The 15,017-nt window shown below is 37.6% G+C and overlaps 1 protein-coding gene across 1 annotated transcript in view; it reads right to left on the bottom strand.

Moving 5' to 3' along the window:
• Positions 1–15,017, bottom strand: part of LOC126467022 (uncharacterized) — a 40,008-nt gene that overhangs the window by 19,392 nt on the left and 5,599 nt on the right. The window contains exons 3-4 of the mRNA XM_050096434.1: positions 3,778–3,894; positions 3,287–3,691 (exon numbers count right to left, since the gene is read on the bottom strand). Of these exons, the coding sequence (XP_049952391.1) occupies positions 3,287–3,691; positions 3,778–3,894 (522 nt within the window). The remainder of the gene's footprint in view (positions 1–3,286; positions 3,692–3,777; positions 3,895–15,017) is intronic.

The following is a 15,017-nucleotide window of genomic DNA, read 5'->3' as shown; positions in this document are numbered from 1 at the left end:
CCAGAGCTGGCCCCTGCAGACTTTTTTTATTTCAAAAATTGAAAACCCCTTTGAAAGGATGAGGATTTGTAGCAATAGGTGAGATAAAAGAAAATTCAAAGACTGTGCTTTGTGTGAACCAGCAAGAGAAATACCAAGACTGCTTCTGCAAGTGGAAACAGCACTGGGTACATGTATCAGTTGTGGAGGAGAGTATTTTGAAGGTGACCATGCACAATAAGTAAAAGGTAAGCATAGAAAAATTTTATGGACAAAATTCTGGAACTTTTTTAACAGACCTTGTAAATAAATAAAAAAGATATTTTGTCCACATGATGGATTATTCCATTATTATACAATAAATTATAGAATCATAAGTGGAAAAACACAGAGATACCAAAACTTGAGTGCTTGTCATCAAAACAAATGTCGTTCTTCTGTCTACAATACAACAGATTCTGAGTCCAGCTACCAACCATACATCATACAAAGGAAAAGAGGAATCAGCTTCCTCATTCAATGATTCCATTTACACATGTAGTTTTGTCTTTTTTTTTTCCTTTTGCACTGTAAGTTTCTGTACCATTTTAGCCTGTTTCTCACTATCTTCAAAGTTAAACAAAGCCATAACAATGAGCTGAAGATGCTTACTTAGAAGTACAACACTGATTCTAATTTATGTGATAGTATAACAACAAATATAATTCCACTAAATCAGGTAGCAGCAACATTTAGCATAAATAAATTTTAAGCTTACTATTGCTGTAAACAGTAAGGTCTACATGAGGAACTGTCAACACAAGTTTTTGGTTCACAATAATTGGCCACTATGGCTGTCAGAAGTTGGGTCAGAATTCCTCTTATTTTGTGTTTTTCACTGCTGCATAGTTTTGGCAGCATAGCCATTTTCACATGTATTTAATAACAAATGGCATATTTGTTTTTAACAGGCTGGCCATCCAGTTTTATTTTAACAATGCATGACCAATATAAACTTTCATGGTAACATAACTATGTCTGTTTGATTAGTTACTCCATTCATTTGAAAATAGCTACACAGCCAAAACTGTGCAGTAGTCAGAAAGACAAAATAAAAGGATACTCTGGTTCCAATTATGACTGCCAGAGCAATGGATTCTTGTCATTCAAGAAATTTAACCACAGAAAAATGATCCTGTTGGAGCACAAAAAGAAAATATGTTCCTCTTTAAAAGACACTGACAGAAAAATGAGGAACTTGCTGCTTCAATATTCATTCCACATTCCTCACCAGGAAGTTTGACACACAAACTTATTCACACTGTTTTAACAGAAAACATTCTAATTCCTTTCACCTAGTCTGTCTCTGTAGATAAGCATTTATACTCAGCATTTCCCTCTCACTGCTTCTGTCTATATACGTCTCTCTCCCACAGTTTCCTTTATTCTCCCATTGATTTACAGTGCATCCAACTGCTGCTGTCTCCTCTCTCACTTACACTTTCTCCATTTGTATTTCTTTCCCATTGCCACTGTCTCCATTATACCTCAGCAGTTAAAAAATTCTTGGTAGTCCTACTTCTTTTTCCCCTATACCTACATGTTGCTCACAGGCCTAGGTGAGTCTCCCCACCCTTCCCCCAAAGCCTATGTATGGTGTCCACACATCTGTATTTTTCATTTCAACAACTGTCTCTTCTCTCTCTTGCTGCTTTTATCTCTATCCATTGCTCTTCTGCTTTTACTGCCACTGTCTTTCACTAACCATCAGTGTCTCCTCTCTTTAGTTCTCACAGCTATTGTCTTCCTCCATCTTTCTTTCTCTTTCACTGCCACTTTCACTCCCTCACCATCACTTCTTGTCTCTCTTTCTTTCCCACTGACTCTGTCTGCTCTCTCTTCCAGCATCACTGTTTCTCTGGCTCTCTTTTTCAGCACAAAAACAGTGCTAACACATTTACACGACAAACTTTTTGGTGCAGAAGGCAGCATGAGGATTGAGGCAGCCGATTCTCAATTTTTTTGTCAGTCTTTTAAAGTGGAGCCTGTTAACCTTTTTTGTACTCCAACAGGGGCATTTTTCTATTGGTTCCCTTCATATATAAAATGCGTTTTATAGGTCAGTAAAGTTTTGACAGCTTTTTATGTACTTTGACACATTTATATAGTTTGACTCATATAAACAACAAATAAATATGCATAATATAAGATTAACACAAAATGTTTAGCTTTACATTTTTTTCTGAATACCTTGCTCATCGATCACAATTGATGAAAAAGTCCAGCTTATGACTTGGATCCCAAAAGAGTTAATGTCCTAGAGAAAGTAATTTACTAAATTTGTAGTCTTTCCAGTTTTACATAATTTTTGGAATTTTTCCTTTCAAGCATGTCAAGATCCATCTTAGTCTATTTTTTGTCACTGAAGTACCACTATGAGCATATTTGTATAAGGATGAACTGCCCATTATACAGAGGCCTAATGACATAAAATGTCATTGGTGAAAAAGTACTGACTAAAAACGGTTTGGTGAGCTCAAAACCCTTGTGATGACCCTATGACACTTCATATGTGTTCATTACACCAGTTAAAACTACATTTAGGCCTCAGACTGCATATTATGCACATAATTTACATGCATAAGTATGGTAACTTTGAATCTCTGGATCTCATTAATGCATAATAATATTGAAAAAAGTCTTAACGTACTTTTGGCACCAAAAATCATCGATGTTTAGGTGTTTCTTGAAAATGAATACAGATTATCAAAAACAGGAAAATGGTCTTTCTAACTGAATGTTAAGAAAATGTACATTTAATACTTGAGCCATTTTCCATTGATCAGTTATTAGATAATTGTGGTCCACAGTTCAAAAATTGTTCACATCTAAAAATCACAGTTTTTTCACATTTTCTCAGGAACACTTTTACAAGCTACCTAAGGTCTAACCTACACCACAACTAAATCAAAAGGAAGAAGTGGTTTTCTCAATATTCCCACACTGGAGAACGTGTGTAACGTTAAAATTTTGACCTTCTACTGTAGGATAGCTACAGTATATCTGTGCTTCTAATATGTATAGAAATGTTCTCTGGACCAAAGGATATCCAAAACACTTGACCCATTATATTTGTGATCAATAGAACCTGAGATATGATCCGTTGAAAAATCTCATTTTCTTGCACAGCTTTTTGGAACATATTGCTATCATGCAATTTCAGCTGTAGTTGCAACTAAAATACTGTCAACAAATTGTCATGAAAACCACTGCAGTAGTACCAAATCAAAAGCATGCAATACAGAAATCCATAAAATTATTTCCATACCTTAGGTAGCTTGGTTTTTGTGAAGTCTTGAAATGATGTAAAATCATCTTCGCAATGCACAAATCCATCTTCATGTAACTTGAGAGACACTACTTTCTCCATTGTGTTTATGTTCGATGACTTACAATCAAAACTTTGCATATCAGAGAACGTGTTATGTAAAGGGACAGGAACAAGGGTTGTCATATTTTCCATTGAATTAAGGACTTCATTGTCAACTTCCTTTATCATATCTGCATTTGAAAACTGAAAGGATGGGAAAGTATCTTCATATGACAACACATATTCTTGTTCTTGATGCATCTCTCCTTGCAAGCTACCATTTTTATGGATTCCACAAGAACTAATACCTTCCTTTTCTAAAAATTTCAGCATTGACATATCTGTAGTTCCATTCTCTTCTTTCTGAAATGTAATAAAACAGTGCAGTGCTGCAGTAGCAAATGCAATATATTTGAAATGGATGAAGACACAATAAATTTTGGGCTTACCATATTTACTGAATTGTGTGCTTTCTTTTGGGACTCTTGCTTTTCTTCGACCATACCTTCAGTTTCATATATTTTGTTTTCACTTTGTGCAACATCTCTTCTCACAGAGTTATCAGGCTGTGAAACAAATATATAATAACTCAAAATTTCAAAATTTATGTAATAATCATCAGCCCACATAGAATTAAAATTACACTTTGAAGGAGAGAATTTTGGTATTCAATGGTAAAACAGCAGAAAACACCAAATTATAAACTAAGTATGCTAACAAAGTTTAGTTATACACAACTCTCTTACATTTGTCATTTGCTTTAGCATCTGCAGTCTCATTAAAGAGCTAAACAGAAATGAAGTCCACAACTATAATACAAGGAGCAAAAATAATTTCCATAACATAGGTTTTGCATTATTTTCTAATGTTCAGAATGGTATTTTATATTCTCCTGCAAAAGTCTTTAACAGGTTTCCAGCAGACATTAGGCAAAAAACTGCAGATTCCCAGATACTGAAAAATTACATAAAAGAGTATCTTAGTAGATACTGGTTCTATAATTTATCAGAATATTTGCACTCAGGAACATAAATTCCAGATAACATTACTGCTCATATTAAATAGGTTTTAACTTGGAAGTTCATAGACAGCTGACAGAGATGTCTCATAGGCAAATTGCCAGATGGTGGATGTTAATCCTTAGTATGGAAAAGTAGTAGTGAACCAGGATGTGCATAAGAACTTTGAAAAAGTTACAACTTCCTTTGAAGATTTCCCCCATGGATGAGGACAAAAGATTGGGTTTCAGTTAGAAATTCATCAGACCACGGGATATAATAAATTTCACAAAAGCATACATTCAAATAAAACTAAGAACTGCCTGAAATTTGCATTACTTAATAGGGTTCCTTTTTTAAAGTTTGTAGACTTCATTTGTCACTCAATGTCTACATGCTGTCAGATTCACTGAGGGTTTATTTTTGAAAACAGAAATATTAATTTTTTATTGGCAGTTCTGTTGAGACATTAACTTCTTGAGAATGCTGGTGATCAATTATCAAGACCTAGTATCAGACACTGAAAGTCTGGACATCACTTAGCACTCTGTTTTTGCCTTCTTTCCACTTAGTTCTACTTTTAATAGTAGATAGGTATTCAGAACTCAAGTACTAGTCTTCCTTCTCATTAACTCTCCTTTTAATACATATAACCCACACTATTATTTTCTTCTAAAGTCCATGTCTACATATGACTTCAGCCTACTACTGCATAAACCACTCACTTCATAATGTCACACTGGTCTACAAGAAGGGTAGCAGAAATTATTCACAAAACTATTATCCAGTAACTTAGACAACCACATGTTGTAGAAACTTAGAATGTTTTTTGAGCTCAACACCAACTAGCATGGGTTCCAGAAACCTGAGTCATATTAAACCTTTCACTTTTTTCACATGACACCATGAAAAACATGGATCACACCAGTCAGATAAATGCAGTATTTCTTGACTTCTGAAAAGTATTTGGCTCAGTACGACACCAAATCTTGTTAACAAAGTTTCAAGGCCCAGTATTAAATGGGTAATTGAGTAATATACTACAGCCCCATATGTACAGCTCCTGAAGGAACAACAAAGACAAGATTAGATTAATCACAATATGCACTGAAGCATTCTTCCTGAACTCCATACATGACTATAAAGGAATAAACTTCAATACATGATATAGTGGGGCATATCCTCTGCCTTGCATATAAGCGGTTTGCAGAGTATACATGAAAATGTAGAGGTAGTAATATAACATTAACATGATTTTATGATTATCTTTATTTTCAGATCAGTTAAGGCTTTTGTGTCCTGTAACTGGAATATAACTCAACCACAATATGATTGCGCCTGGGAGTGATAACACTTTGGTCATCTCATCATGAGTCATTGCATAATTGGGGTTGATAGTATTTGCATAATTGACCTTTAAGCCCTGGTAGTCCAGTACCCTTCTATCAAAATCAAAAAACAAAAAACTGTATCTTTTCTAGGAATGAGAACTGAAGTCTTTTTTTGGATCAGTTGTTCTAGTTTTTTGATTTACGACTGTTACATAGCAGAAGCATGGAATTTCTCACTGTCATTAACAATCATAATATTTTTCTGCTCACTGAAAAAATGTTTTTCAATAAAAAATGCAATTGTGCCTGTGGTTTTCATATAGCAAACATTTTGCTACACACAGAAAATTTGGGAAAAGTAAATAAATAAAAGAACAAGAAAGTGACACAGATGGGTGCTGAGGGACCCTTCAGATCATTGCAGTTTCATCAAGAGAGCCCTGTTTACTGACTAAGCAGTGCTCTACTCAGCTGTTCCTTTTAATCAGACATTCTCAGCTCAACAAGAAGACAAAGTTGTTAATTTTACCCAAAAACCTTCTACGATCAGGAAGTATCATGTGAGGGCATGTTAATTATTTAGTGAAAGGGTAAAATGATTGGTGCAAGATAAATACCATTTTTGAAAAGTTCCTCTCAGTAGCAGAAAGATAATTGAAGATTCAGTGGCATCACTGACCACAGAATTCAGTGAGGTAATTAAGAATATTATAGGACAAAAATACAAACAATCAAATACAGATGTACTAGATTTACTCAGGATAACAATGTGTCACTCAGCAATGTAAGTTTCAGTGACTCACCCACTAAACACATACCAAAAATTCTCATTATTTTGCTAAAAAATGGTTCAGAAGAAAGGAAGGTTGGAGTTTAGATGGGGAAAGGTGACAGCCATAGAGTATTTGAGGGAAAAATCCCAGATTGCTTGAAGTAATTTAGAGAAAGAAGGAATACCAAAAACTGGATGGTCAGACACTTTGAACTCTGTTGCTCTCTTAATACAGTTCTAGACTCTTAACAAAATTACTCAATGAAGGAAAGCAGTAATTCTCATCTCTACATCAAGTGAGCAGTGAAGTATTGAAAACTTATGCTTCATTAATGGGTCGGTCTTATGGTATGTGCTGGACAAACAGTCATCACATCAGTGCCATGTAACACCATTTATAGCCTAGATAATGGCCAAAGAAAAATGAGGAAGAGACTCCATCAGTTTCTTCAGGTATGCACTACCCAGCTGATAACATACACTCTAAGAAAAAAAAAAAAAATGATGCACCACAAGTGAATTATCCAAATGGGATGGAAATCAGTAGATGTGATGTACATGTACAGAAAAACAATGATTACAACTTTAGAAAAATTGGATGATTTAGTCAAGAGAAAGATCTCCACGAATTTAGCAAGTAAATAATGTATTGTTCCTCCTGGCCCATATGTAAGCAGTTATTCAGCACGGCATTGATTGGTTGATTGAGATCAAATGCCCTTTTTGGGCAAGGAAGGCTTTGGCAAACATGATGACAGGCAGTAGAAACACTCGCTGAGTGTAGGTGGGCATTATCATGCTGAAATGTAAGCTCAGGATGGCTTGCCATATAGGGCAACAAAATGGGGCATAGAATATTGTTGAAATACCACTGTGCAGTAATGATGCCACAGATGACAACCAAAGTGGTGCTGCTATAAAAACGGATAGCACTTAAAACCATAACTCCTGGGTTTGGCCTATGGCAAGTGATAGTCAAGTTGGTGTCCCACCACCATCTGAGGCATCTCAAAACATGTCTTCGACATGGAATATCATTGACTGGAGAAGAATTGTCTTCAGTGATAAGTCACACTTTGAATTGAGCACCAGTGATGGGATACCAACCGGACCATCACCTGCTGTATGGCCTGACAACCAGGGGTTATGATCTGGGGGTGCCATTTCTTTTCACAGCAGCACCTCTTTGGTTGTCATCCATGGCACCCTTACAGCAGTCCCCAGTTGAGAATGTTTGGAGCATTATGGCCAGGGCCCTCCAACCATCTTTGGATTTTGATGATCTAACATGCCAAGTGGACAGAACTTGGCATGATATCCCTCAGGAGGGAATCCAATAACTCTTATCAGCCAATGCCAAGCTGAATAACTGCTTCTATAAAGGCCAGAGGTCGAACAACATGTTACTGACTTTCTCCATTTGTGAAGTTCCTTCTCTTGAATAAATCATACATTTTAACTGGAACTGTATCATCTGTTCCTCTGAACCTCTACAATGCTTCTACTGATTTGTGTCCTATTCATTCCTTTTTTGTGTGTTGTTTTTCTTAACTTAAGAGTACATTAAATCCCACAGACCTACCCAACGGAACAGATACTGATTGCTATGTTTCACCTGCATTTCCAGATGGTCCCAGACATTCTCTATAGGATGCAGACTGGATGATTTTGCAAGTCATTCGAGGTGTGATCAAGTTCATGAGTATATGTCAAATGAAGAAGATACACGTCGCCCTGCAAATGTGGCTGTTATCATGTTGGATAGGTTAAAGTTAGATATAGTGGGAATTAGTGAAGTTCGGTGGCAGGAGGAACAAGACTTTTGGTCAGGTGAATACAGGATTATAAATACAAAATCAAATAGGGGTAATGCAGGAGTAGGTTTAATAATGAATAAAAAAATAGGAGTGCAGGTGAGCTACTACAAACAGCATAGTGAACGCATTATTGTAGCCAAGATAGACATGAAGCCCATGCCTACTACAATAGTACAAGTTTATATGCCAACTAGCTCTGCAGGTGATGAAGAAATTGATGAAACATATGGTGAGATAAAAGAAATTATTCAGGTAGTGAAGGGAGATGAAAATTAAATAGTCACGGGTGACTGGAATTTGAGAGCAGGGAAAGGGAGAGAAGGAAACATAGTAGGTGAATATGGATTGGGGGTAAGGAATGAAAGAGGAAGCTGTCTGCTAGAATTTTGTACAGAGCATAACTTAATCATAGCTAACACTTGGTTCAAGAATCATAAAAGAAGGTTGTATACATGGAAGAATCCTGGAGATACTCGAAGGTTTCAGATAGATTATGTAACGGTAAGACAGAGATTTAGGAACCAGGTTTTAAATTGTAAGACATTGCCAGGGGCAGATGTGGACTCTGACCAAAATCTATTGGTTATGAACTGTAGATTAAAACTGAAGAAACTGCAAAAAGGTGGGAATTTAAGGATGTGGGACCTGCATAAACTGACTAAACCAGAGGTTGTAAAGAGTTTCACGGAGACCATAAGGGAACAATTGACAGGAATGGGGGAAAGAAATACAGTAGAAGAAGAATGGGTAGCTTTGAGGGATGAAGTAGTGAAGGCAGCAGAGGATCAAGTAGTTAAAAAGACAAGGGCTAGTAGAAATCCCTGGGTAACAGAAGAAATATTGAATTTAACTGATGATAGGAGAAAATATAAAAATGCAGTAAATGAAGCAGGCAAAAAGGAATACAAGCGTCTCAAAAATGAGATCGACAGGAGGTGCAAAATGGCTAAGCAGGAATGGCTAGAGGACAAATGTAAGGATGTAGACGCTTAACTCACTAGGGGTAAGATAGATACTGCCTACAGGAAAATTAAAGAGACCTTTGGAGAAAAGAGAACCACTTGTATGAATACCAAGAGCTCAGAAGGAAAACCAGTCCTAAACAAAAAAGGGAAAGCAGAAATGTGGAAGGATTATATGGAGGATCTAAACAAGGGCGATGTACTTGAGGGCAATATTATGGAAATGGAAGAGGATGTAGATGAAGATGAAATGGGAGATACGATACTGTGTGAAGAGTTTGACAGAGCACTGAAAGACCTAGGTCGAAACAAGGCCCCAGGAGTAGATAACATTCCATTAGAACTACTGATGGCCTTGGGAGAGCCAGTCTTGACAAAAGTCTACCATCTGGTGAGCAAGATGTATGAGACAGGCGAAATACCCTCAGACTTCAAGAAGAATATAATAATTCCAATCCCAAAGAAAGCAGATGTTGACAGATGTGAAAATTACCGAACTATCAGTTTAATAAGTCACAGCTGCAAAATACTAACACGAATTCTTTATAGACGAATGTAAAAACTGGTAGAAGCCGACCTTGAGGAAGATCAGTTTGGATTCCATAGAAATATTGGAACACATGAGGCAATACTGACCTTACGACTTATTTTAGAAGAAAGATTAAGGAAAGGCAAACCTATGTTTCTAGCATTTGTAGACTTAGGGAAAGCTTTTGACAATGTTGACTGGAATACTCTCTTTCAAATTCTGAAGGTGGCAGTGGTAAAATGCAGGGAGTGAAAGGCTATTTACAATTTGTACAGAAATCAGATGGCAGTTATAAGAGTCGAGGGGCATGAAAGGGAAGCAGTGGTTGGGAAGGGAGTGACACAGGGTTGTAGCCTCTCCCCGGTGTTATTCAATCTGTATATTGAGCAAGCAGTAAAGTAAACAAGAAAAATTTGGAGTAGGTATTAAAATCCATGGAGAAGAAATAAAAACTTTGAGGTTCGATGATGACATTGTAATTCTGTCAGAGACAGCAAAGGACCTGGAAGAGCAGCTGAATGGAATGGACAGTGTCTTGAAAGGAGGATATAAGATGAACATCAACAAAAGCAAAACTTGTGTAATGGAATGTAGTCGAATTAAATCGGGTGATGCTGAGGGAATTAGATTAGGAAATGAGACACTTAAATTAGTAAAGGAGTTTTGCTCTTTGGGGAGCAAAATAACTGACAATGGTCAAAGTAGAGAGGATATAAAATGTAGACTAGCAATGGCAAGGAAAGCATTTCTGAAGAAGAGAAATTTGTTAACATCGAGTATAGATTTAAGTGTCAGGAACTCATTTCTGAAAGTATTTGTATGGAGTGTAGCCATGTATGAAAGTGAAACATGGACGATAAATAGTTTGGACAAGAAGAGAATAGAAGCTTTTGAAATGTGGCGCTACAGAAGAATGCTGAAGATTAGATGGGTATATCACATAACTAATAAGGAGGTATTGAACAGAATTGGGGAGAAGAGGAGTTTGTGGCACAACTTGACAAGAAGAAAGGACCAGTTGGTAGGACATGTTCTGAGGCATCAAGGGATCACAAATGTAGCATTGGAGCAGAGCGTGGAGAATAAAAATCATAGAGGGAGACCAAGAGATGAATACACTAAGCAGATTCAGAAGGATGTAGGTTGCAGTAATTACTTGGAGATGAAGAAGCTTGCACAGGATAGGGTAGCATGGAGAGCTGCATCAAACCAGTCTCAGGACTGAAGACCACAACAACAACAACATCGTGTTGGAATATGGAGGTGTCCACAACATACTCATCATGAAGATTTAGAAGAAACGGCAACAGTCAGTCACCAAGAATGTCAAAATAAACATCCCAGTTCCTGGTCAGTAATCTGGATGAGTAGGCCCAAGTAAAGGTACAAAGATATCCCCAAAACATCACAGAACCACCTCCACCCTGAATTGCACCCACCACACTCTGTGAGTTCACTGTCCCATTGGGCCATAGAAGAACTTGACACCTCGCATCATTTGAAAAGAGAGAAAATAATTACTCACTGGACCACACTACATGCCTTCAGTCATCGACTGCCCAGTGTCTATGTTGCTTGGTCCAATGAAGACATGTAACTTTTTGTGCCACAGTGAGTAATAGCCTTTTGCAATGTGCCTGCACCAAAAATTTCAACTGCACGCAGTTCCTTTTTGTAATTATCACTTGCCAGTTGGGTGAGATGGATCTGCGTTCACTGACAGCAGCAGTTACTGTCAGGTTTGCAGCCAATTGCCACTGACAAGTCATGACACCTGTCTCTGGTCCCTGTCAGTTAGAATCATTTTATGAGCACTGCTCTTATACTAAGTTACATGTCAGAAAGTGGTGCACCATTTGTTGCAGACACACTGGACAGCCCACACTGACACATCCACAAATTTGATGATTTCGTTCACTGTGAGGTAACAGGAACATACAAGGACAATAACTCCTCTCTGCCATTATATTATGCCTGCATGTTGATCCATCTTACTATGCTGAAACCATGTAACCAACTGCATATATACAGATCAAGTCACTAGCTACATTTGTAGCAGTGGAGGGTCATATGACTGGATGGTACCAGCTCTACAACATTTATGTTGCTTTAAAGTACCAATGTGCTCCTTTAAGGGTGTGGCTAATATTTCATCCAGTAAACTTAGCTTTGCCACTAGTCAATGACTGAAAGTCTTTTACCTGGAAAACTGAAATAGTAGTAACATTCATTAGTAACTAATCAATCTTGAGCATTGGGCAAATATCACTCCCAGTCTTTCCAAGAATTTTTGAGAAAGTAGCATGAGCTAGAAGGAATACTAATTTTTTGGAGATTAACTCATTAACTATCTCTTAATCTGACATCATTTTATTACATACCCACCTCCACAGGTGTGTTGTCTGATTAATCCTGAGCAATGGCATTCAAATTAGAGGTAAGCAGGATCAAATCCTTGTGGAGGATGAATTTTTTGCTGTCAGTATTTGGCAGGAATGGGGATGTGGTGTGGTGGTGTAAAGTTGCTGATCACCAGTCTTTGTGCCAGTGACCTGGGTTCAGTTCCAAACCTCTCCGCAGTGTCTCATAAAGTGAGGACATGTGGCACTGTTGATGGAGATCCATCTACTGGATGGGGATATTATAAGGTGCATTCAAGTTCTAAGGCCTCCAATTTTTTTTCTCCGGACTGGAAAGAGATAGAAACATGCACATTGTTTTAAAATGAGGCCGTGTTCATTGTCAATACGTCCCAGAGATGGCAGCACCGTATGGCAGATGGAATTTTACCACCAGTGGCGAGAATGAGAACTGTTTTAAATACTTTTCATTGGTTGTGACGTTGTGGCGACGTTTTCCTTACTTGAACAGCGTGCAATCATTCGTTTTCTGAATTTGCATGGTGTGAAACCAATTGAAATTCATCGACAGTTGAAGGAGACATGTGGTGACGGATTTATGGATGTATCAAAAGTGCGTTTGTGGGTGCAACAGTTTAATGAAGGCAGAACATTGTGTGACAACAAACCGAAACAACCTCAGGCTCGCACAAGCCGGTCTGACGACATGATCGAGAAAGTGGAGAGAATTGTTTTGGGGGATCGCTGAATGACTGTTGAACAGATCGCCTCCAGAGTTGGCATTTCTGTGGGTTCTGTGCACACAATCCTGTATGACGACCTGAAAATGTGAAAAGTGTCATCCAGGTGGGTGCCACGAATGCTGACGGACGACCACATGGCTGCCCGTGTGGCATGTTGCCAAGCAATGTTGACGCACAACGACAGCATGAATGGGACTTTCTTTTCAGCGGTTGTGACAATGGATGAGACGTGGATGCCATTTTTCAATCCAGAAACAAAGCACCAGTCAGCTCAATGGAAACACACAGATTCACCGCTACCAAAAAAATTTCGGGTAACTGCCAGTGCTGAAAAAATGATGGTGTCCATGTTCTGGGACAGCGAGGGCGTAATCCTTACCCATTGCATTCCAAAGGGCACTACAGTAACAGGTGCATCCTACGAAAATGTTTTGAAGAACAAATTCCTTCCTGCACTGCAACAAAAACGTCCGGGAAGGGCGGCGCATGTGCTGTTTCACCAAGACAATGCACCCGCACATCGAGCTAATGTTACACAACAGTTTCTTCGTGATAACAACTTTGAAGTAATTCCTCATACTCCCTACTCATCTGACCTGGCTCCTAGTGACTTTTGGCTTTTTCCAACAATGAAAGACACTCTCCGTGGCTGCACAATCACCAGCCGTGCTGCTATTGCCTCAGTGATTTTCCAGTGGTCAAAACAGATTCCTAAAGAAGCCTTCGCCACTGCCATGGAATCATGGTGACAGCATTGTGAAAAATGTGTACGTCTGCAGGGCGATTACGTCGAGAAGTAACACCAGTTTCATCGATTTCGGGTGAGTAGTTAATTAGAAAAAAATCGGAGGCCTTAGAACTTGAATGCACCTCGTAAACTCAGCAGCATGCTACATGCCATTTGAGAGGAGTAGGCTGTATGCCAGCACTGCATTCCACCCTCCTGTTCTTCCATCATCATCATCATCACACAACAGAAAGACACCACTACACTACACCTGCCTCCATTACACTGTTTTAAACTCCACAAATACACACAAGACACAATTCTCACATATCTGCAAGGAGAGGCACCAATGTATGTGGAAGACCATTCCTTCTGTGAGGTAGCTGAACCCACCCTGTGGGATATCCAGGCCAACAAATCCATACAACATTTACTATTTTTTACATTTGATTAAGTACTTTACAGGGAACTTGATTTTATTAATTGAAGTTCATAGAAAAGAATTTAAAAATGTTACTGATTTTTTCTGTGATCTTTCCAATGTATAATATTATGAGTAGCATAAAGTCTTACTCAGAAAAATACATAACTGGAGTCTCATTTTGTTTTTAAAAGAAATAATAATAAACTCAGATTAAAAAATACATCTTTCAAAATTATGAATATCTTCTATCAAAAGCTGCCAAGGTTCTTCAGAAATCCCCTATCATATGGTTTTTTTTTTGGTTTGTTTATGTATTCTATGACAATTTACACTGTACAGATTTCACCAGTTGATACCACAAGCATTCTCGCCACACTTAAAACTATAACAAGAATAAGTTTATTGCTGCTAGGTTATTATGGAAATAGAAAACATCTAACACATTAGGCAATAATTACATTAATAGATACAAAAGTGCAATAGGTCAGGTTCTGACATAACATTTAATGAAAACCTTCAGAGGTACAGAACGGCTGAGCAACTCTCTCATCATACAATATTTGTTTAAATGTGTGTTTAGTAATTTATTGGACCTTTAGTGGAAACTTTTTTTCCTTTTTGACAAGAAACCATCTATAAAAGAAAATTAAGTTCAACTTTATATCACTTAGGAATATCTCTAATTGTGATAACTTACAGATGGGAGTACTAAATTATTCTGCATGAAGTGTAATGGGCTTCTGTACTAAAGTACCAAGCATCATTAAAGTTATTATTGCACAAAATAAGCAGTAATAATTCAGTGAAGGTCAGTAACTCAAAAGGTTAAGATTATTATTTGTTCATCTCAGGATCCTTATAATCAATTGTTATCATATTTTTTCTTTAATCATATTTGTTCATAATATTCAGTTACATAAAGTTTATTGTCTGACACCAGACTTCAAAATGATATTCTCAAAGTCTTTGCAGACTTTAGTGAGGCATCATTTTGTTGTAACCAAGTCTTCAACAAGTTCCCCATTG

This window comes from Schistocerca serialis, chromosome 1 (genome assembly GCF_023864345.2).
Source record: "Schistocerca serialis cubense isolate TAMUIC-IGC-003099 chromosome 1, iqSchSeri2.2, whole genome shotgun sequence".
Taxonomy (NCBI): Eukaryota; Metazoa; Arthropoda; class Insecta; order Orthoptera; family Acrididae; genus Schistocerca; species Schistocerca serialis.
This window is presented reverse-complemented; position numbering and strand designations above follow the sequence as displayed.